Source organism: Argiope bruennichi, chromosome 1 (genome assembly GCF_947563725.1).
Source record: "Argiope bruennichi chromosome 1, qqArgBrue1.1, whole genome shotgun sequence".
In the NCBI taxonomy this organism is placed as follows: Eukaryota; Metazoa; Arthropoda; class Arachnida; order Araneae; family Araneidae; genus Argiope; species Argiope bruennichi.
This window is the reverse complement of record NC_079151.1, coordinates 94938915-94964920: the sequence shown is the minus strand read 5'-3', so window position 1 is coordinate 94964920 and position 26006 is coordinate 94938915. Positions and strand designations below refer to the sequence as shown.

General features: G+C 27.5%; 1 protein-coding gene across 1 annotated transcript in view; it reads right to left on the bottom strand.

The window, feature by feature from the left end:
• LOC129973668 (uncharacterized) overlaps positions 1-26006 on the bottom strand; it is a 107486-nt gene that overhangs the window by 14729 nt on the left and 66751 nt on the right. The window contains exons 9-11 of the mRNA XM_056087511.1: positions 4521-4605; positions 4196-4436; positions 1317-2127 (exon numbers count right to left, since the gene is read on the bottom strand). Of these exons, the coding sequence (XP_055943486.1) occupies positions 1317-2127; positions 4196-4436; positions 4521-4605 (1137 nt within the window). The remainder of the gene's footprint in view (positions 1-1316; positions 2128-4195; positions 4437-4520; positions 4606-26006) is intronic.

Genomic DNA, 26006 nt, shown 5'->3' with positions numbered 1-26006 from the left:
GCCAAAAGACATGCAATTTAATAGGGACACTTTATTTCTATGCGTGATATTGCAAAAAATTCATTGGTGTATTCTCAATTTTTTGAGGCACAATTCTGCGCATGTTTATTTAAAATGCTTCTGAAAATTTTCAATTTAAAAAATTTTCGTTTATTTTTCTTTATTTTTACTCTAAATTAAACCATTTGTTACGTGTAAAAATAAAATCATGTTTGCACTTCCCGGTAATGTGTTATTTATATTGAAAGTCGGATTTATCAAGTAAAAGTAAGGTGTACTCTCAATTTTTTGAGCCACTGTATATATACATGTGTGTGCAATAATTTCTAATTAATCTATATTCTAAAAATATATTTTCCTAATTACTGAGCTTGGGCTTCGTTGCTACTTTAATTTCTGAGCTGATCCGACTTTGATTATCTAACAAAGAAATAATGCTTTCGGACAAATTTTTTTCTGAAATTATATAAGAACAAAATATTTTCTCATTCTCTCTTTTTTCTGCTGTCTGCCTTCTTAATCGATTCGCTACAATGTTTTCGCCATGGCTTTTAAAACATATTTTAGAATGGAATTATATATATAAGCATTGAAATAATACATCAGAATATTTTCATTAAAATAATGTGATGTATTCATCTAATTTTTAATATTCTGGATGTTTGTATAAAAATAATAATAAAAAATTATATTCAGATAGTATCTTTACTGCCAAAATGCTCGATGTTACAGTCTTAAATCTCTCAAAGACCGTATACTTAACTAAACTGGATAAAAAACATTCTACCTTAGCTTAATATTCAATCAGCTGTGGATAAGATTGCATGTAGCCATCTGCTATCAATTTTCTTGCAAATATCTGACACATATTGAAAATTTTAACTCTAATTAGAAAATTTGTATAACAGATATACAATACTGGAAAGAAGCCTTGTTCATTAGAAATTATAAGAAACATTTGTTTGTTGTTTGTTTGTTTCTTATGGCACTTGCCACTGACAAGCCCGCTGTTACGAAGACAGCGATTTAAGCCTGAGGGGGAACGTCTCTTATTTTTTATAGCAGCGCCAACTAGGGCCAAGAGTACGACTTTGCCACTCACGCATCATTCATTCGCTTGCACAACCCCTTTTTACAGGAGGGCACATTCACACATCTCACAGATAGAACAACAGAAGAACAACCATGCCCAAACCGGGACTCGAACCCGGGACGCCCAGATCACGGGGAAGACGCGCTACCCCTATGCCAGGACGCCGGCAAGAAACATTTATACATCCATACATACATACATTAACATTTATACGTCCACTTACCTTATTGAAGAAATCATAATTTAGAGATCTTGCTGTTCGCTTATGAATTGCTTGAAGTCTTCCACCAGAATTAATGACTCCATCCTTGCACAGATAATAAGGAACGCAGATACAGGATGCAAACTGCTGTTGTGACTTGCTGGAAGTAGGTGGTGGAATTACTGTAGAGGATACAAAAGTTGCTTTATTATAAGCCTGAAGAGGAAGAATTTTATATTTGGGTACTGTATTTTTGCTGTACGGGAATGGAGGCGGTACAGGACGAGCGTTGGATTTATTCGGGGTTGCGGTAGTAGTTGATGGTGGCGCAATTGATCTCGGTTGACTTATTGTTTTGTTGTATCTTAGTAATGGCAAATAGGCAATGAAAGCAATACTCTTATCGAACGGCTGTGGTTGAGGAGGTTGTGGTGCTGATGGTGGAGATGATAAAGATGCCAATCGAGGAGATTTCTGGTTGTATTGGGTTGGTGGAGGTGGTTGTGGTTGATAACTCTTATCATATGCTGGTGGTGCAGGCGGTGGTTGTGGTTGATAACTCTTATCATATGCTGGTGGTTCAGGCGGTGGTTGTGGTTGATAACTCTTATCATATGCTGGTGGTGCAGGCGGTGCTGGTGGTTGAGCAAAAGTTGGAGGCTTCCCATTGTACTGTTTTGATGGTGGAGGTGGTCTTACAGGTGGACTATCAGAATCGTCATATTCGTCCGATGATGGTGGGGGACGTTCTACTGATCCAGAATCCATTGCTTTGTTATATGGTGGAAGATCGAATCGGAAATTTGGATAGAGTTTTGGTTGATTCATGACTCTGGAAAAATAAAAGTATATATTGAAGGCATTTTTCTAGAACATCCAGTATTAATGTTTTTGTATAAAAAGTTTTATTACATTTTATAATACTAATTTTTATGTCAGATGAAACTCTATAAAATGAATTATGATATTTTATCACTTTTTAAATATATGCAGTAATGAGGGTTATTTATTATTTTTCTTTAATGATAATTAATGATAAGATAATTACATAAAGGATTTTACAAAAACTTACTGGATACGAAATAAAGGAATGGGCATCTAATATTGAGCAAGATCACTAAATAGTTCACAAAAGTGCTTGAAAAGATTTATGCAATTATTGAGCGAAATAATTAATTTACCCATATATGTCTTCTAGAATTATTCAGTATTTAGTTGTTTTATATCAAGTAATTATTCAGATTTTGCTTGATTAAAATGTTCACTTTTTCAAAAAAAAAATTCTTAAAATTTTAAATTTTAATATAATTTCTTTATACGCTTGCGACTCTATAGGTAATTGATGTTTTATAAAAATAAATGCCATACAATTCCATCAGCCTTTGCAAAAGCCAGCTACTTAGACATTACTGTCAAAAATTTAGACAAATCTTAAGAATCGTGAACAAGAAAATAACCTTCATAACCTAAAAATATTTGAAACAATTTAAAATTAAAAAAAAGCATCTTTACGTTCTATTTTTAAATGTTCTATCTGATTTATTTATAGACACGAAATTGTTAAAAACAAATTATAAATCTAAATATATTTCTAGATTTAAAAATATGCATACACTTAAAGTACAAAAAAGAGTTAATCAACATTTTAAGAAAAAACTCATTGTCTACAGTGCTGGAATGTGTATTATTTTCAAGTAATGATTAAAATATGGCTATTAACTTATGGAAAAAAATCATATAATATTCAGCAATAGAAAAGCAATTAGATCTTAATCATATAAAAATAAATTGATCTTGAAATTTATTTTTAAAAATAAATTGATCTTGAAATTTATTTTTAAAAATTGCAAGATCTTTGTTGGATAATTGATTTAATGTGCTAATTGTAAATTTTTCTAACTTTTTTTTCCCAAATTAGGGGGTTTTGTATATTGGTTTAATTTGTTTTTTAATGCTTCAATAGTATTTATTCCTACATGGGAGATTTCCCGTATATTTCCAACGATTAGGAAGAATGCAGGAAAATAAATGCATCTATGGGGGGGGGGATCGGTACTGTTTACCATTATTTAAACGAATGTATTGAAGTCTCAGAATTAAGAAAGAGTCTAAAAGTTGAAAATAATGACTTGAACTCAGTACTAATGGTGCCAAAAAAATCTTAAAACACTAAAAGACATGATGCTGAAAATTTAAATTTTAAAGTATTGCCTTTCATTCGTTGTGGGGCGCACATTTGGAGGAATACAGAGAATTTTTAGAAGGTTTTTCTCAAAGTTTTGACCTGCTGCACGTAAAACAGTATGACAAGTATAGGGGAAGGTGAGGAGGAAAGTTAGAGATTGACCGCCTGTGGCTTAGGGCCAACCGCTTCGAAGAGACTGCCATTTCGGAGAATTTGTCAGTAATATGGATGGATTATGTTAAAGACAGCAGTCGGCGACAACAAACCCTATCGATACTGCCTCGTTCAGTGATCGGCTGTACATATGAACAAGAAAAAGTATTTATTCCTAAAAATCTCGCTATTTCACTACTTGTTTTTTCTATTAAAATATTTAGCACAATTAAGGAAAAATGAAGGTCCTTTAGAAAGGGGCAATATAAGTTATTCATATAAGGAGATTTACTGTCGTGCAAAAAAAATCTCAGAATGAGTTCTCATTCTAAGAAAGCCCAGAACAAAAACTAAACCAAATAATGCGTCACTCTATCATGAAGTTACCATTCATTAAATTACCAAAAAATTAAAATATATTTAGGAAATTTAATTAAATATCATTAGGCAAGTCCTTATTGTTGTTTGCAATAATTAAAATTTTGATATGGTTTAAACAAACAGTCCAATAAATCTACCATAAAGCTTACAGTATTTTGAATAATTTATACATTATCAATACCTGGATTGAACCTGATTTTCTTCCGCAGGTGGTTGTGGTTGTTGAAGCGTGAAATTCAGACTTTTCCCTCCTCTGTTTTCAAAAGTTAGAGGATAAAGTATAGTGTAAGCTCTGCCTGTTTTTCTTGGCATAATACTTGCCAATGGAAAATCTGGTAGTACGGTTTCATTTATAGGAGGCACCTCAGAATTTTCTGGTAATACAGCAGCTCGTTGAAAAAAAGCAAAATTGGGCTCTGAAACTAAAATACATATAAAAAAATCAGAATCTGAAATGAATTAATAAATTGTAATAATTTATTCTTAGTGACATACAAAATTCTTACCATAATTAAGAGAGAAAATTTTTCCAATCGTTGCGAAGAAAACACATAAAATTTCCAGAAGATGAATTTGATTCATATTGAATTTCTGAAATAAACAGAATTATTATGGAATTTATTCGAAAAGTACTACAGTTAATTGTTTATATTTCATGTCGAAAAAGAGATGTATTAAGCAATAAAATTTCTCCAATCATAATGAAGAAAACACATAAAATTTCCAGAAGATGAATTTAATTCATATTGAATTTCTGAAATAAACAAAGCTATTATGGAATTTATTAGAAAAGTGTAACAACTTACAGTTTATATTTCATATGAAAAAATTGATGTATTAAGAGATAAAAGTTCTCCAATCGTAATGAATAAATCATAGAAAATTTCAAGCAGATGAATTTGATAAATATTGAATTTCTGAAATAAACAGAATTATTATGCAATTTATTTAGTTTACATTATTAGTTTATAGCTTATAATTTAGGTCAAAAAAGTGACGCATTAAGAGATAAAATTTCTCCAATTGTTTTAAAGTAAATACAAAAAATTTCAAAAAGATGAATTAGATTTATATTGAATTTCTGAAATAAACAGAATTATTAAGGAATTTATTTGAAAAGTATAAAAATTTATAGTTTATATTTCATATAAAAAAGTGATATATTAAGAGATAAAATTTCTGCAATCGTAGCGAAGAAAACAGATGAATTTGATTCGTATTGAATTTCTGAAATAAATAGAATTATTACGAAATTTATTTGAAAAGTATAACAATTTATAGTTTATAAAAAAGCGATATATTAAGAGATAAAAATTTCTCCAACCGTAGTGAAGAAAACACAAATTTTTTTCAAGAAGATGAATTTGATTCATATTGAATTTCTGAAATAAACAGAATTATTATGCAATTTATTTAGTTTACATTATTAGTTTATAGCTTATAATTTAGGTCAAAAAAGTGACGCATTAAGAGATAAAATTTCTCCAATTGTTTTAAAGTAAATACAAAAAATTTCAAAAAGATGAATTAGATTTATATTGAATTTCTGAAATAAACAGAATTATTAAGGAATTTATTTGAAAAGTATAAAAATTTATAGTTTATATTTCATATAAAAAAGTGATATATTAAGAGATAAAATTTCTGCAATCGTAGCGAAGAAAACAGATGAATTTGATTCGTATTGAATTTCTGAAATAAACAGAATTATTACGAAATTTATTTGAAAAGTATAACAATTTATAGTTTATAAAAAAGCGATATATTAAGAGATAAAAATTTCTCCAACCGTAGTGAAGAAAACACAAAAAAAATTTTTTCAAGAAGATGAATTTGATTCATATTGAATTTCTGAAATAAACAGAATTATTATGCAATTTATTTAGTTTACATTATTAGTTTATAGCTTATAATTTAGGTCAAAAAAGTGACGCATTAAGAGATAAAATTTCTCCAATTGTTTTAAAGTAAATACAAAAAATTTCAAAAAGATGAATTAGATTTATATTGAATTTCTGAAATAAACAGAATTATTAAGGAATTTATTTGAAAAGTATAAAAATTTATAGTTTATATTTCATATAAAAAAGTGATATATTAAGAGATAAAATTTCTGCAATCGTAACGAAGAAAACAGATGAATTTGATTCGTATTGAATTTCTGAAATAAACAGAATTATTACGAAATTTATTTGAAAAGTATAACAATTTATAGTTTATAAAAAAGCGATATATTAAGAGATAAAAATTTCTCCAACCGTAGTGAAGAAAACACAAAAAAATTTTTTTCAAGAAGATGAATTTGATTCATATTGAATTTCTGAAATAAACAGAATTATTATGCAATTTATTTAGTTTACATTATTAGTTTATAGCTTATAATTTAGGTCAAAAAAGTGACGCATTAAGAGATAAAATTTCTCCAATTGTTTTAAAGTAAATACAAAAAATTTCAAAAAGATGAATTAGATTTATATTGAATTTCTGAAATAAACAGAATTATTAAGGAATTTATTTGAAAAGTATAAAAATTTATAGTTTATATTTCATATAAAAAAGTGATATATTAAGAGATAAAATTTCTGCAATCGTAGCGAAGAAAACAGATGAATTTGATTCGTATTGAATTTCTGAAATAAACAGAATTATTACGAAATTTATTTGAAAAGTATAACAATTTATAGTTTATAAAAAAGCGATATATTAAGAGATAAAAATTTCTCCAACCGTAGTGAAGAAAACACAAAAATTTTTTTTCAAGAAGATGAATTTGATTCATATTGAATTTCTGAAATAAATAGAATTGTTAAAGAATTTACTTGAAAAGTTCAACAATTTATAGCTTATATTCCATGTCAAAAAAGTGATGTATTATTCTGCAATGATAAATTTTCATATATTGACACAATGAAAGCCATATTTTGAACAATCATAATTTATTTTTAATTTTCAGTCGAACGACATATATTTATATAAGCATACTTGATGCTAAATTATGATTCGCACTAAAATTCATAACACATAATATTATGAAAGAAAACAAAATTTAAAATGAATAAATAAACATCAATTAGCATACAAAAATGACAAAATATCTAAACGAATAATAAAACTAGGATGGCATTAAAAACGTGATGCAAATTGGAAAACAATATGAAATCAGGTGAACGTCAGTTAGGACACCTTTAAGTGATTTTCGGTCTAGATTACGTATAGACACTGACTTTCCAGATGTAGACGATGCTATACCAATGGAAACGCAGCTTTCGTCTATTAATGTCAAATTAATGGAATGCTTTTACAATCATTTATCAAAATCTTTTATCGAGTTTGGTCTCTTTTTTTAATATATTGTAAAAGATATTGGCATATTTTAATTCTGAAATTGAAAAAATTCTTTTTCACTTTATTAATTCAATCATAGCATATTTCTTGTTACCATTGATATATTTTAACAAAGCGCCAAAATTCTTTACTTTTGCATAATAAATACATTTAAAATAAAGCATTACACAAAAACACAAAATGAATACAAATATATTTGAATTTAAATAAATTAGTTTAATTATCTTTCTTCAAATTTTTCAGATTTGATGAATGCACGATTCCGTATGCTTTTCTTTTGAATAACACTTTTAATATATATTCCTTAAAATTATTTTTCAGATTCATTCTCAAACTGTCATAAAGGTATAAAAACAATAGAATACTTTGCTGGGAAACTTTTTAATTTCTATGAGAATAAAATTATTAGATTATAAAACGATATCTGCATTATGCACATTTTTATCATGCCATTTCAATGAAGAAACAATACAAACGTAAAAAGCAGATTTTTTTCCTTTGGAATTTTTTGCTAAAAATAAATTTTCAAAATATTACTTACTTGCATAAATTATTCATTTTCGAAATATGCTCTAATGAGAAAAGTTTATTTAAAAGATATATTTACATTTTATTTATATGCTTAGAAAATCAGTTGATTTCATGGGAAACTTTTTTTTTGAAATTCCACCACAATAATTAAGTAGTCGTATTTTTCTATTTTACTGTTAGGGTTGCCTAAATGAAAAACGGAGAAAGTAAGGAAAAGTAATACCTTTATAAATTTAACAAGTATCACCTTACAGTCCAAACATTGTTTTATAGTTTCGGCAGTTGACTAGTGTGCAGAATATCTGAGATTACTTGCAAAAGTCTTGCTTTGCTTTCTTCAATTCATTATGCATTTCCCTCGCAACCTGTTCTTAAAAATGTGTTATCACATAATGACAAAACAGAGTTTTATGCTTGTGTTCCAAGGCAGAACAGAATTTTTGTAGGACCATGTGAGTATCAGGAGAAATGTGTGGTTGAGCATTACCAGGAATAAGGATAAAATATTCAGAGAGAAGGCATGGCATTTATTTTTGATTATTTTGCGAAATCTCGTGAGAGTGTTGCAGAATAGATACAACAGTTTCGTGGCAGTAAATCAATCAAAAATGGAACGTGGTGACCAAAAATTAATCTCACTCTCCCAGCAGTCTACATTGTTTTGATGTTTTCGATGGAGATGATGCGTGTTTCCATTGCATACTTCTTTTCTTTCATTCAGATTAATAGTGGTGTCACCACGACTCGTCGCCCGCAACAATTCATTTGAAAAAATGCAAGATTTCCTTTAAAACGGATCAAATGTTATACATTTAGGCCCCCTTCCTTGATTCTTATGATCCTATAATGATACCCACATGCTTTACTGTATTGCAAATTTTAAGAATGATTGATACCTATTCCTTTACCCAAGCCCACTATTGTACAGATTTCATGTGAGATATTATAAAATGTTATGATACCCACTTTGCTCCTACTTTACAGTACTTCAAACGTTGAGAATGATTGATACCCATTCCTTTACCCAAGCCCACTATCGTACAGATTTCATGTGAGATATTATAAAATGTTATGATACCCATTTTGCTACTACTTTACTGTACTGCAAACGTTAAGAATGATTGATACCCATTCCTTTACTCAAGCCCACTATTGTACAGATTTCATGTGGTATATTTTAAAATGTTATGATGCCCACTTTGCTCATACTTTACTGTACTGCAAACGTTAAGAATGATTGATACCCATTCCTTTACTCAAGCCCACTATTGTACAGATTTCATGTGGTATATTTTAAAATGTTATGATGCCCACTTTGCTCATACTTTACTGTACTGCAAACGTTAAGAATGATTGATACCTATTCCTTTACCCAAGCCCACTATTGTTCAGATTTCATATGGAATATTGTAAAGTGTTATGATGCCCACTTTGCTCATACTTTACTGTACTGCAAACGTTAAGAATGATTGATACCTATTCCTTTACCCAAGCCCACTATTGTTCAGATTTCATATGGAATATTGTAAAGTGTTATGATGCCCACTTTGCTCATACTTTACTGTACTGCAAACGTTAAGAATGATTGATACCTATTCCTTTACCCAAGCCCACTATTGTTCAGATTTCATATGGAATATTGTAAAGTGTTATGATGCCCACTTTGCTCATACTTTACTGTACTGCAAACGTTAAGAATGATTGATACCTATTCCTTTACCCAAGCCCACTATTGTTCAGATTTCATATGGAATATTGTAAAGTGTTATGATACCCACTTTGCTCATACTTTACTGTACTGCAAACGTTAAGAATGATTGATGCTCATTCCGTTACTTAAACTCACTATTGTACAGAATTCGTATGCCATGCCTCTTTAATTATCTAATTTGCATGTAATTCAGATTCAAAAACAACTGCTACTGATTCAATGCCTAGAAACAGTATTTGCTTTTGTTCTGGGTCTTTTCGAAACTTATTTCCACCCTTCGTGAAAACTTTTACATCATTTGTTCTTCCTACATGGTGTTGACATTGAATAGTCATCATTCAATGATAAATATCGACATTACATCATATGAGAATAAAAACCATAAAATTGTACGCTGTTCCTTTCTAAACGCATCCATCCTTATCATGCATTAAATTCGTTTTAAATACTTTCTCACGAACAAGAGTGAATCGCTATTCTCGCGAATTGAAATTCATTCTTCGAATATTCGGTGACAAAACTGAATAACAGCGGTGCTGTCTCTACTTCAATCATAACGCAATCGCATGTATCCACTTTTCATGTCGGCAAGCCTTGTATTTAATTAAAAGCTAAAACTTCTAAAATTTAATAAAAAATAAAAGAATGAAAGATTAAAGAGTAAAGTTAAAGATATTTAAATAATATTTTTAGTTTATTTCAAAGTAACAAACCCTCATTTTAAGATAAAATTGTGTTTGCTTTACTTTTCAATAGCTTTTTTTTCCTCTGAAATTCTTCTCTGAAAATGTTCTTAGAAATATAAATAAAGTTTTATTTTGGGCCAATGATTTTTAAAAACATACTTTTCATTCGTTCTAATAGTATCCTTTATGAAAATAGGAATTAGATTTCGAATTTTACTTAAATATCTGAAAAGAGTGATGTGGAAATTGCCTTATTGACAAGAAAATAAAATTTTAAAAAGCCTTTTTTTAGTAATTTTCAACATATTTATCAAAAGAATTCTCCATCTATGCAGATATCTGAAACATAACATTTAGTGATTAATAGAAGGTAACAATGATTTCTCTCATGTAATTCTTGTCTCGTAGGCGTATGCGTAGGAGCAAAAATGCACGAAATAATTATATCATTGTGCCGAAAAATCGACATAATGATTTGTAATTCATGAAACAGAACTGGCTTGAATGAAGTGCTAAATAATCAATTATTCAACGTATTTACCGGTTAGTACTGGACTTCGATCCGGTCCAAAGTGGATAAAAATCAATTTTTCGGTTGTCTATGCATTCATTAACACAGAAACCTGCCATCAAATGGGAAATGTGCGTGTATATCAATTTAAGAAATCTGTCAAGTGAGTAGGAGAATTAAATGTTACACCCACTATTATGCGAATATAAAAGCATATTGAAAACCTTCTTCGTGATTTAGAATTTTTCTTCAGATAATAAGAGAAAAGGTCCAATTGAAATTTTTGAATGTGTTGAACATGAAGTGAAGATTCATGAATTTATTAAAGCAAATTCTTTGATATGTACTATCAAATCAGAACAAAGCAACATATCATGTCTGAAACTCTCAACATTTTGACGTATGAGCCTCTATTTACCATGGAATCAACAGCCTCACAGAAGAAGCATTCTTTGTTTCCAGTTTTAAAATCTTTTCTAATATTTGGAATCGACGTAGAGCAGCAAGAAACTTTTGGAAATTCTAAAAGATTTATCTTGAAGACTTGGTCTATAATTATAACATTATGCTACCATTATTATTTGGTTTCTGATTTTTCTTGGTATATCAGACGTTCTGTCCAAGAAAACGCCATTGCTGAAAGTACATCTGTTTGGACGGCAGTCTTGAGTTATGATCTTTTTCTTCTGAATAAAAAGAATATAAGCAAGACCGTTCGTTTTGTAGAGGTTCAAACAATGAGGCTAACTGAAAAGGAACGAAAACGATTCCAGAAGATTGTTTTCGTGGTATGTTGTATAGTTTGGGTTTATGTTTGCATATTTGTTATCCAACATGGCGCATTTAAACATCGTGAAAGTTATGGTGAATATCATACAACCACTCTTTTGCACATGGTATATAAGAAATTAAATAAGCCATGGAAAACAATATTCGCGAAGTTAGACAAATGCATTGAATCCTTCTTCATACAAGGATTCTTAACTTTATCTATGGCTTTATATATGCTGTTGTGCTTCAATATCAAACTGTGGTTCAAAACATTTCAGCAATATTTCAAGAAGCTTATAGCATTCGAACAAGGTGGTCATACAATAGACGTTAGACAATTCAATACATCCTACCAGAATTTGGCAAAAAATGTTGAAAGATTCGATAATGGCTTTTCACAGATTGTAGCAACTTGGCTTTTGATGATATTTGTAACTCTTTGCGTAAGAATAGTATCCATTTTGAATCCTTTAACAACCACAACATATCAAATGTTGACTGTTATCATCATGACATTTTCGAGAGAACTCACCACTTTGATTGGGACCAGTTTTGCTGGAGATGCTGTCTATAATGAAAGTCTAAAAGCTATGTCCATTCTTTTCAAAGTATCAGTACCAGACAAGGCAATGTGGAAGAATTCCACATTTTTTGAAATTCATTTAGCTTTGCTGAAATTTTCTTTTCAGCCAACGCAACTTACTGTTTGGAAGTTTGCAAGACTTAACAGAGGATTTTTAATGACTTGTGTAGGCATGATGGCGACTTATATAATAATTACCATTCAGCTATACCCTAATGCTATGAAAGGTATAAAATCTTTATAGAGACATTTGAAAATTTTAAATTTCACATTTAGGACATTTATATGATTGGAATAAAATGATGAAATGCTAATACAAATTGAATCATAAAATTGATCCTCTGATTATATTGGTCAAAGGATAATTTTACTGATCAGAGAGATAAATTCTTTTTTCGCACAATTCTTTTCTTGTTGTTATTGTTTATTTAAGTTTATGTCTAAGTTTGGTGCAAATATATCTTCTATCTTAAAATATATTAGTTAACGTAAGTAATCTTAAATAATCATTTTTGTTATTTTAATGCACTAACGAAAAGGAAATTTAAAAAAAAAATTCCATGCATTATATGGTCTGGAAACAGATTCTAGTGTTAAGACACAAATATACAAATGCATATACTTATATCATTCTGTTCAATGATAAAAAAACTTCTGCCAAAACACTTCAAAATAAAAATTTCTGGAGTATGCTTAGCTTCCATTTTTCTCTTTTTCACAAGAAACTGACGAAATATTATACAGTGCAATAATATATTACTTTTGAACTGGAAAAGTACAAAATATTTTCTGTTCAATAAAACTATAAACATAGTTAACAGAAACCTTTTAGAACAGAATAAAAATATTCACGAAGTCGTTCTTCTTTTATTTTAAATTGAACAATATGCTTTTGTTTTTAGAGGTTTCTTTTATAATAATATTCATTAATTACAAAGATGTCATTAAATTTTTAATAGTTATTCTAAATATTAAAAATATTGAAATCTGCTTTTTGTGTAAATGCTTATGAAAATTGTGATATTCTTTTCTTTATATTTGTAATAATCTTTCAGGTATTTCTTATTTCACTTTTTCTACCTTTAGTTTTTCGTATTTCTGTTGAATTGAAATTGCATAGTAGTTTTATTAGTTTTGAATGAAAACACTTTCTTTAATTTTTACATGCATAAATTATATCAGAACATTAATTTTAATTGTGCATTAAAAAATGAGACAAAGTGTTTGAAATAGATAGAAGAATATTCACTAAAAATAAAATAAATATAAACATTATTAAATATTAGTGACTTGATTCTAACTTTTAGTTAATAAGGTAAAATATTCGAATTCTGGTAAAATTATAAAAATGTACGAAGCATATATTTTGAAGATATGTATATAAATTTTCTATCATTTTCTAATGTAATATGCTTTAACTATCGTATTTATTAATAAGCGTATGTTATTCTCAAAAACAGCATTGTAAAGTTGAGGTAATAATTTAAAATAATTTAGAATAAAACTTTTGCATAATCATTCACGTATTTATCTCATTTACAATGGAAAACTGAAGATATTACAATTGTCTCTGCCACTCTAATATATACTTAAATGGCTACTTAAATTGATAATAAACTGAAGGATAAAACTCATAATGAACTGAATGATAAAACTCTTAATAAACTGAATAATAAAACTCTTAATAAAAACTAATAATAAACTGAATGATAAAACTCTTAATAAAAACTAATAATAAACGGAATGATAAAACCCATAATAAACTGAATGATAAAACTCTTAATAAGCAGAATGATAAAACTATTAATAAACTGAATGATAAAACTATTAATAAACTGAATGATAAAACTATTAATAAAAACTAATAATAAACTGAATGATAAAACTCTTAATAAAAACTAATAATAAACGGAATGATAAAACTCTTAATAAAAACTAATAATAAACTGAATGATAAAACTCTTAATAAAAACTAATAATAAACGGAATGATAAAACTAAAAATAAACTGAATGATAAAACTATTAATAAACTGAATGATAAAACTATTAATAAAAACTAATAATAAACTGAATGATAAAACTCTTAATAAAAACTAATAATAAACGGAATGATAAAACTCTTAATAAAAACTAATAATAAACGGAATGATAAAACTCTTAATAAAAACTAATAATAAACTGAATGATAAAACTCTTAATAAAAACTAATAATAAACTGAATGATAAAACTCTTAATAAAAACTAATAATAAACGGAATGATAAAACTCTTAATAAAAACTAATAATAAACGGAATGATAAAACTCTTAATAAAAACTAATAATAAACTGAATGATAAAACTCTTAATAAAAACTAATAATAAACGGAATGATAAAACTCTTAATAAAAACTAATAATAAACTGAATGATAAAACTCTTAATAAAAACTAATAATAAACTGAATGATAAAACTCTTAATAAAAACTAATAATAAACGGAATGATAAAACTCTTAATAAAAACTAATAATAAACTGAATGATAAAACTCTTAATAAAAACTAATAATAAACGGAATGATAAAACTAAAAATAAACTGAATGATAAAACTATTAATAAACTGAATGATAAAACTATTAATAAACTGAATGATAAAATTTTTTCTTTCGCCATAATGATCAAAGGATCATTTTAATATCTGAAATGTAATAATGTGCCGAATAATTCAAAGATAATATTACAAAATTTGCGACATAAAATCATAAAGAAAAGGAATAGGCTCATAATTTTCAAAAAGCATACGATTTTTTAAAATATTTTTTTGATTAAATATCACATTAATACATTTTTTCAGAATTCATCTTAGATTTCCAGTTCTTCAAATAATAAAAGAGTTAAAACATTAAAAAAAACATACTAGGAGCATTATCATATGCTAAGACTTTGAAAGAAGAATTAACGTATCATTACATTAATTTGAAATTACAATAGATAAAAAAAGAAAATTTGTAACTCATTTCAAAAAATTATAAAGAAAAGTTTCATAATACATTTTGAATTTATTGGAAATATACATAGAAGATTTAACACTTTTAGAAAAAAATCATCATTTTGAAGAAAAATGCAATTAATTTTTTTTTAAATTTTTACTAAAAGGATTTGCAAATATTATAAATTTAATTCCTAAGATACTCAATTATATAACTATACATTGATAAGAAATATCATGAAAAATCATAATATTTTAAACCACTCTATTAATACATCTTAAATGTAAAACAACTAAATTCGTTTCACGAATATTGTTATTAAAAAGTGGGAAACCACAAAGGTAATTTTCTATGAATTATCGAATTAGTCCAAAAACTATTGCTATTATATGCAGAAATAATTTCCGTGAATTTCAAAAAAATCGTCAATATATAGTGAAAGTTAGGTGAGAGTGCGCGCATTTAATAAATATATAAAGCTGTAGGAAGAAAGCCGAGAATCATAACAATGATTAATATTTATACAGCAATATTATGATCAATACTGCAAATATATGATTAAATGAAGTGATATGAGAAATATTGCAAAAGTTGAAACTGCAAGAAGCAAATTCTAAGTTATTATTTACTGACAAAAATTTTGGTGGACATTTAAAAACATAATGGAATTGATTCCATGATAAATATCCATCGATTTTATGATGCATATGACATATACGCATATCTGATAATTAAAAAATATATAAATAGAGTTCCATGATTGAATGGGGTTCATCAAACCCGGCCTTATCTTTATCAAGCAATATCAAAATGGGACCAAATCTTTTTCTTCAATTCTAAGTTTTTTATTTAAGAAATATATGTATATATAACTGAAAACTTTAAGCAATGAATCTATCAAAAGCAAAAACTTTCTTGTTGCCTTTTTTGTTGTACATTTTTTTATTAATTTCACATCCTTTTTTTCTCAAATAAAATATATTGTACTTTAATAAAAAGTGTGACTGATTTTATATAACATTATATTTCATTTTATATAACATACTGTGTATTTAAAAGTTAATAATTCGCGGATAAAAGCAGGTCTTCACACCAGCAGTCAATTCGCAAGCATTCCAATGAATCATTTTCCAGAGTTCTTAGTTTATTCTCTTTTATTTTTGCAGATACCCTTGAATCCGAGAAATCATGATAGTGGCACGTAATGTTGATATAAAAATGCCTTAAAACTGTATTAACCACAGTTAATTTCATCATCAAATTTTGATAGGAACGTGATATTGTCAAAAAATAATTTCATTTAGAATTTTCTCTCAAACACGCGAGGAAAGATATCTAAATGTGAAAAATTGAAATTCTTCGTGTTGAAAGTCATTTTCTTGCCTTTCTTCAATTCGCGCGTGATAAGAAAGATTCTTATTCAAGTTTTTCTTTCCCTAGGACAGCGAACATTGGTACTGTCTGAATTACAAACAAATCACGCTTACGTTTACTTTTTTGTATGTTTAATTTTTTTTTTAATACTCCTTGCACAGATGTAAATGTAAATGTAAAGAAAATTGTTTTTATAACTACGATTTAACCATCTGCCTATATTGGCTAAATACTTTTTTTAGTAATCATTCGCAATTCGTTTTGCAAACTTATTTGGGGTTCGATTATTAATATGATTATTAGAATGAAGTTATTAAGGATTTGTTGCATAAACAATACAATCAAACTAAGGGCAGTTAATGAAAAAAATCTGAATTTCAGATTTTAGCATTGTTGAATTTAGTTTTTAGCATTTAAATAAAGTATCTCTAATACACTCATCATGTTGAGCAATGTCTCTCAAGTTAAGTACCAGCTTATTTTCATTCTTTGTCTTAATTGTCTTAATTTTCTATCTTGGGACAATCAGTCATATGATCCATATGGAATATGAAATAGATTCGGCATCGCGTTCAAAAAAAATTCTATCAAACTAGTCCACGTGACCCAAGTATTCTGGATATTTCAGTAAATTTGATGCTAGTTGTATATTAGTCCGAATTATTTAATCGTCACTGCCAGTAAGCGAAATTGAAATATTTCAGGACTTTGAACTATGTCCAGTAACTGAAAAACAACATAACTTCAATCCCAAAGGTTTAACTGAATCTTTATTATTCGAAAAGAAATTTCAATGAAGGTATATGTCGAATACATTAGAATAATCAGGCAACACTATTTACTTACCATGCTTTCAAAGATTGCTTGCTATCACTATGGTATACTAAAGAGGCAGTGTTTAATCCAGACACATATTCAAGTTAGTCCACTCTGGTGGTAAAGTAAGTTCTGTTATGTCTCTGAAGATGAGTTCGCTGTTTTTGTAAGGGAAAATCTTTGAATTTTAAGAATGGGGTCAGCTATGTTCTTTGAGCGTGGAAAAGCAGCAACGCTGACTCGCGACGGGGTAATAGGCGTTACCCCAGGAAGTCAACTTTCTCTATGACAGTTATGAAAAAAAATGAAAATAAAGGAACATTATTTGGGAGAAAGTGTTTTTCGCGTCGAGTGGCTGACTGTCACCTTGAGAGAAACTTGAAGCGAATATAAATCCTCGAGAAACTGAAAGTAGAAAAACCTTTTTCATGATGAGCACTAAAAGTTAAGTAGGACTAATAGTGAAGGGTGTACAGCGTATTTTGATTTATAGACGAATCAATAGTTTTTGGAACCGTATGCGATAAAAACTTTACCGAGACCTATCTTGAGTTTCAACCACCGAGTAAGGTTGGGGTAATAAAAGTGTAATAAAATAAATCTTGAAATATTTCTATAAACAATAAACAATGTTTTTTTTTATATTCCATAGGTTGTAAGAGAATGCTGGTTATTCATTCTTAAGTCACTGTTGTAAAAATACGTGCCACTATTATTCCAAATCATTGGTTTAAAAAGGGTTTTGGTCCATAACAGTGCATTTCAAGAAAATTATACGCGATTCGGGTAAATTATGGTATCAAAATATTGTGTTATTTGATAGAAGTCTTTGTTTGATATACAAGAGTAAAGGGCCTTAACTATGTCAAACATTTTTATTACCATTTTAGTTCTTTTATAAGAAGTATGTACCATTACAAGTCTGATTTAATATGATACGTGATTTTAGGGCGGATAGCCTAATAAACTTCAGTAAAATAAGTTAATTATGGAATTAACAGTCTGTGAAAGTACAATTGCTCAAGAGATTTATAAGAACAGAATAAAGGTTACTGTTCTTTTCACTCAAATGGTTGAAATCCCTTATTATGCCTGAGATCAAAATATTATCTAGTAAACTAAAACGTTTTAGAAAAGTAAATATTTTAGCATTTTAATTCTGAAATCGAAGTTAAAAATATATTTCATGGAAGTTTTTAAAAATACTACTGAAAACCCAATGTAATTTCTCTGTGCATAAATAATAACAATCCAAAAAAGCACAGAGATTCAATATGATTGTATACTGCGAGAATCTGATGGGGGTTTCTTTGCACGTGTCGATTCAGGTAAGGGAATTATAGGGATCTTTTAAAAGAATTTGTTTAAATAGACAAAATTTTTATCCCTTCACTCGGAGTGTGGGAACTTGTCGATTTCAGCAATTTTATAGAACTTATATATATATATATATATAAATATTTTCAACGGTACGAAAGTTATTGTTGTTGATCTTATTCATGAACTAATATTACTGAGCAACAACTAACTCTTCCTTATCCAACTATCTAATGTAACAGAAAACAGAAAATACCAATCAATAGCAGTATCGATGATTTTAATTTAAGCCACAAAATAATTTATATTGAATTTACGCTGTTTCAATTCCCGAAAGAAAAACAATAAAAATTTCACAGGATTTTAAAAAAAAATGTCACCAACCATTACAAAATTAGAATCAAGTCCAGATTTTAAAAAATGCTACCAAGTGTTGGTTATCTAAAGTCAGTGCACGATATGAAACATTCTCACTAAATTATTCATTTTCTGAACTCTGGCAACTATCTTGAAAGTAAGTGTGCATATAAATTACGATACTTCTTTAAACTTTAAAGTACAGAATAGTAAGTATATACAAATTACAATTAATGAAGTTTAAATTCCGTTTTAAGAAAAATTATACTGTTTTATTTGTAAAAATTAATTTGATTCTTAAGCTTATGTGGGGATTACAATTATTTGTATTCACTACACTTACAAATGACGTTCACTAGTTGATTAGTTGCAAGTAATCAGCTAACTTCGCATGGAATATTTATTTAATTCTACAAAAAAAAAAAAAAAAAAAAAAAAAAACATTTTCTCGATCCAAAAACATTTCCATAAAATATTATAAAGCATAAAATAATTATAATATTATATAAATATTAATATAATAATTAAATATAAATGATGCAAAATTCCTCAAAATAAAAAAAGTGATCAAACATTTGTACGCCTAATTTTCATACTGTTTAAGGGATAGTGTTCTTTTTAAATTATCAAATTCTAAGAAAAGTAGAAAAAAAAATAATTCTCGGCGAAAACCTTTAATAAATCAAAATACCATATTTTAGAATGATTCAAACAAATTATTGATTCAAATAAAATTCAGCATATATGCACTACATTTCTAACATTATTTAAAATTTTCATAAAAATGCATACTATATATCATATGAATTTAATAAACTACTTAGAAACGTATTAGATATTATTAAAAACTTAAATTTCAGATTTCTGGTAATTGTCTACGCTACGCTACAATAAAATTGGATTTGAAAAAATCCTTATTTAAGGGAATAGGAATTAGAAGAATACTTCTATAAATAGTACGAATACATCATGATATTTATAAAATTATAAATATTCTTCTAAGCAGTATTTTACTTGAATAATTTTTCTCTCAATTTCCCGAACAATGTTTGAAACTTATGAGTTATTTTTCGTTTAGGGTTTATTGGAACTCATTACTCTTGACAGAGGCTTCGATTAGTGCATTTTGCAACTTTGTCTAATGTAATAATCATAACGTGGCTATTCGAAATCGTACGAAAAGGTACAGTGACTGGAACTTCACGACATCATTGATGGTTTACTACGGTTGAGTCCTAAGGACCATCACCGGTCATGGCATAACCTCTTCCGTAAGAGTCACATCTCGTCGTTAGTAGGGGGTTGACGACCCCACACCATTTCTGCACAACTAGATGAATTATCAATCGCAATAATAAAAAATTTAATCTTTTTACCACAATTATAAACATTAAAAAATCCGATTGTATCCTGAAGCCTTGGTTTGTTGGATTTCGCCATTTCTGCACAACCGGCGGGATCATCTAATGCAATAATTAAAATTCAATTTTTTTACAAAAATTATAAGCAATCAAAAAAGTCTTGATGACATCCTGAAGCATTGGTTTATTTGATTCATCTGTTAATTATAATTATGTGTTAATTCCCATAATAAAAAAATTATAAATCACAAGCAAAATTTATCGTCAAATGGAAATTTTAAAATTTGGCATTATATATTTATATATTATAAATCTATGTGATTCGCTTATAAAATTCTTTATATTAATACTAATTTATCCTTTAAAAAATTAACTTTAAATACAAAAAGAAGTTTCCTTTCAAAATTAAAGGAATTTGTGTCTGAATAAATAAATAATATCTAAATCAATTGTGTAATATAAAATTTCAGTATGCAAAAATAAAGTTCATTATGCGCATAGTGAAGTTTCAGTGCATTTCATGTTTAGCAGAAATTAAAATTATCAAGCATTATTATCTTCAGAAATTCAAAAAGTAACGAATAATAGTCTAACGAGTTTTGAGTCTAACAATATGTTATTTACTCATTACGAATTTCAAAAGATTCTGTAATTACTTTTGAAATATTAAGAAAAAGATTAAATAAAAGAAACATTTTGAAAGCAATCAAAAATGTTGAAATAGAGTTCAGAATGGCAAATATGTGCAAACGATAAAAATTTCATTTCCGCATCGAAATCGTGCTTATCACATCGAAAAAAATTTCACTTCCTTCCGAAAGAAATAAAAGCCGAGTCACTCAAATGTAATTTTTTTGACACAAAGATGGCAACTATTTGAAAAGACCCACGTAATGCTTCGCATGGAAGAATTCTCTCTATAGAACTTTCTTTTGTCTCCTATGAAACACGAAAGTAAGAATTGAGAACAAATTATGAGCCATGTTTCTAAAGCTTTCTTATGTAACAGAATAACTTCTTGTTCAAAAAGAGATGGAAATTTATGGTCTAATTGTGTCAGAGCAACACGAATTCGTCCCTCTGTCTGTCTGAAACATTACAACAAAGAAGTGTTCGTGGAATTAAAGCTTTCATTTTTTTTACACAGTTTGGAAAGTTTTATCTTGGCCATTTTGATACTTTATAAGTTTTTAATATTATTAAAAGTTTACATATTATAATATTGAAATCGAGCGATACTATTAGAAAATATAAATAAGATCATATTAAAAACAGACACCATCTTCCTTCAAGATTTTTACCCATTTAACATTTTGTACAAATTTGTTGGTAGTTTTGAAAAAAAAAAGAAATAGGTTTTCTTTAAAGAAATAATTTAAGGGAATATTATTGCTATGTTTTAAAAAATGCGTTATTTCTCAAGTGAGTATATTTGCGAAATATTTTATTAATTTTTGAATTAAATGCTTCATTTTTTCCAAATTAATTGATAACTGTGTTAGTAACCATAAAGAAATAATAATTATTTGAAAGTAACACTGAATAAAATGAATTTTCCCAATATTTCGTAATTTTTGTACTGACGAGCAAATGGCTCAAATAGTTGTCTTAAATGTTTGTCAATTCTCTCTTGGCATGATATATTGCATTATATAATCCATGCTGTAGGTATAATAAAAAAACTAATAGAACTTGTTTATCTAAAAATATGGAATCTTATATGGACGAGCATATACATATGTCAAATGAAAAAAAAAATAATAGGTAAAGAATTTTTTTTAATGCATCATCATATGCCAATTTACAATGAATAAATATCTTTTGTATTGCATTGATTTTAATATGTGCATATTAAATTTGAACATCGAATAAGAAAATCGGAGTAAATTCCAGCTACTAAACTGAATTCAGATAATAATAGAACTAACTAATGTTATAATCTTTTAATTTTCTTGTATAATTTTCCTATCATGTTAGAAAATCGGTATGTCTGCTTTTTCAAAGGATTTTTTTTATTAGTTTTCATTTTCATTTTTATATATTTTTATTTTTACTTATTTATAATGTATTGAACAGGTAGCATCCGATTATCTATTAATAAGTTAAAAATTTTAGATTGAAAATTATAGTTGAAATAGCTGCAATTTTTGTAGTTTAAAGAAATCTGAAAATATTTATTTGTTTCTGTCTTTCTTGAGTAATTTTTTAAAAAATTTTAATAAATCTTTGGCATTTAAATTCAATCTCTGTATTGCTTTAAGCAATCTTGAAGTAAAGTTGCATTTAATAGCTTTTTTTAAAAGAAAAGTAGATGATTAAAAAACTAGATGATTTAAGCAGCATAAAACATTTTAGAATTCATTATTTCATATTATGAAGTATTTCTCCTTAGCACGTAATCGTTTATAAATTACAAATTTACATGACCGTAAGAATTATTTTTTATACACTTTAATATATTTGTTTATTAACCCGTTGAAGATCATTTATGCTAATTTAAATAAATACTATTATGATTTTTAAACCTTATTTCGCAAAAATAACGTATCGTTTATTCCTATTTTTCCTATAAAAAGATTTTTTTAAAACATTGAAAATACATAAATGAAATGATTATTATTGATTAAAAGATATTCGAACCTCTAGTGCAAAAAACTCATAGCATGATAAGGCTTTAGAGATTCGATTCCTTTTTATTTATTTTATTTTAAAAATTTATTCGTGAATATATACAATAATAACGTGTTACAAAAAGTGTATTTAATACCATGAATATAAGTCTAGCAGTTAAACAATAAAAAAGCTATTGCTGACCAATAAATTTAATTTTTTAATATATTTATTAAAATTAGAAAGAAAAAATGTTGAAAATAAAATTAATATCACTGAAAAACCTTAGATTAAAGATTTTAAAATGTTGTAAAAATAGTTTTGGGCAATAATTTACTCCAAAATTATTGAGGATAAACTTTACAATTTTGATTTAATTTTTAAATAATATTCAGATTAAAAACATTAAAGCATCTACTATCCAAGAAACAGTTATTTGCCAAATATGGCAACTATAGATCTTGCGATGAGCCCTATTGAGCAATTTGAACGATATTTGTATCGAGCACGTCGCATGTCACATCTAGTAAAATTTGCAGATTGTATGCCAGACAAAAAGCATTTCTCTATAGTACATATTCGTTTAAATTGCGCACATTTACAAAGTAGTGTTTTGTAAAAAGAAATTTGAAAGCTGATACTTCAAATTAATTGGGGTTGTGAGAAAAAGGACAAAGTCGCAATCTCTAAAGTTACCAGTGATAGATATTGAAGTACTTCATAACTTATAAAGAAACATCGTTATCTGTTAATCGGGTAGCAAGAAATATTTCAATGCGAAATGAGTTGAATATAAGTTAGTTACAGAATTAACGAGCTAAAGATTAATTTGGTTTTTCTGTGATTTGAGGCAAAATATTTTGAAAAAAAGAGAATTAGAATGCATCATTTAAAAGCACGAATAGTTAAAAGTAGATATATAGATAAATAATTTTGAAAGAAATTTACGGAAAATTTCATTTCAGATGTTTTATTTATTATCAGTGCATTTCTACTGATAATCAAGATGTGTGTGTGTGTGTGCGCGCGCGTCCCAGATGTACCATTTATTCTACACACACGCGCGCGCATTTCAGTAAAAATATGGTTTTGGGAGAGGGAATTGTACACCATGAAAAGACATTTTTTTGCCATTTTAATATAAATAACTCCTGCTAAATATTATTGTAAAAAATAATCTTTACCATATTTTTAAATTTTAAAAATTATTTTTTGAATTATATCAATTTTATTGCCTTTCAATTTTTTCCAAAAATTTGGGAAAAATCAATATTTTTTGTATAACTTTCAGTTATTGATTTCTTTGTGGAAATATAATTCAAACTCTCTTTATTATCTCTTCAAATATTTAATATCGTGATTTTCGACCGTTGTTGAAGCTAAGGACAAAAGTTTACGTTTTTAATTTGCACTTCAAAAATCGGAAAGTGAAGTCTCATTACAGCGAAAGGCAGTGTGCAATTAAATGACGAAATAAAGTGAGAATTATGTTTCTAATGACACTATAATGCCATTAAATTCGAATCAATTAAAAATATTTATGTACACAACAAACAGAATAAATACAAAACTTTATAATGAATAATTTATTATAAAGCTTTGTCAATTGTCAATTTGATGCTTAAAAATATTTTCTTGAATGAGTCATGAAAAGAAAGTTATATTTAAGAGATTTGAGCCAGTTTATCACAAAAGGCGGTTAGTATTTTATCTTTTATCGGTTAATATTATCTAGGTGGTAACTCTATCTTTAAAATTTATACATTTTTATTAATCGAAATGGTTTAGTAAAATTCCTTTAAAAAATCCACTCACCTTCCGTTATTTCATTCCTTACATAAATAATATAACTAAATATCAGAAGTTCTATAAAATCAGACAAAAAAGGTGCGGAAATTTTTCTGAACTACATTGATATTCTCGTTTTGGAGTTTTATGGCATAAAAGCCATTGTTAGTCATATGCCAAGAACACTGTAAAAATAGCAATCTTGTCAAAATAGTAAAAGCATATACAAAATGAATTCAAATAAAAGTTTCCACTTTAAATCAGAAAAATATTAAAATACTTTCACAGATTCTTTAAAACAAAATAATAAAATTCGCTAACGTGAAAAGTAGTAATTAAAATATGCCAATTCTATATAAAATTATAAATTCCAATAATCCTTCAGAAATACAGAGATATGTGAAGATAGATGTTTTCCCATCAGATCACTAATGCTTACCAATGTTGAGTTAAAAATGCGTAATCGATGAATAAGACATTTTAAAAAGTAGTAAACTGTAAAATTTTTATGGCATATTGTGGAAGCAGGGTACTGCATGCCAAATAAAGGATACTTGCGGGTATATGTGATACGGGTACGTCCAATGAGCAGTGGATTCAATTTAACATCAAGCACAGGAATTGGAATAATCATTCAATATTTTATTACTAGTTGAATCGAATAAAGCTTGGTTCCTCTTTTAGTGAATATAGTAAGAAAGATATTTTACAACATTCAGTTGCAGCAAAGCAGTTGAACAGCATTGAAATGAAGACTTTATATTAAAATGAAGAATTACAACATAAAGACAAACAATTCCAAAAACGCTGAAGCAAACGATTTTTATTAAAATAACAATTTTAAAACTCCACTCATTAGAAAAATAAAAAAAAAAAATCGTCTTGAAATTCGTTGTAAAGGTAACAGTAAAATATTATTATTCAAAATAAAGAATTAGACTTACATTTAAATGTATTATTTAAAACAATCATCCAATTTTAATTAATTTTAATTTTCAATTCTTTTAAAATTTGTATAATAGGTGTGAAGTTCAGCAACTGAATGATTGCCTGAAGAGTTGTTGGTATTTAATAACCGCTTGATTTTTGGGGGGTTTGCCATACCGGAGGCAAATTAAAGATTTCAACGGTAAAAATAAAAATAAATAATATTATACATCTAAGAATTTTTTATAAACTTTTAAAATGAAGTTCGAATAATTTTTATTATTAGGCAAATAATGAAAATTTTAAAATTGAGTTATATACAACAAATTAATCCATT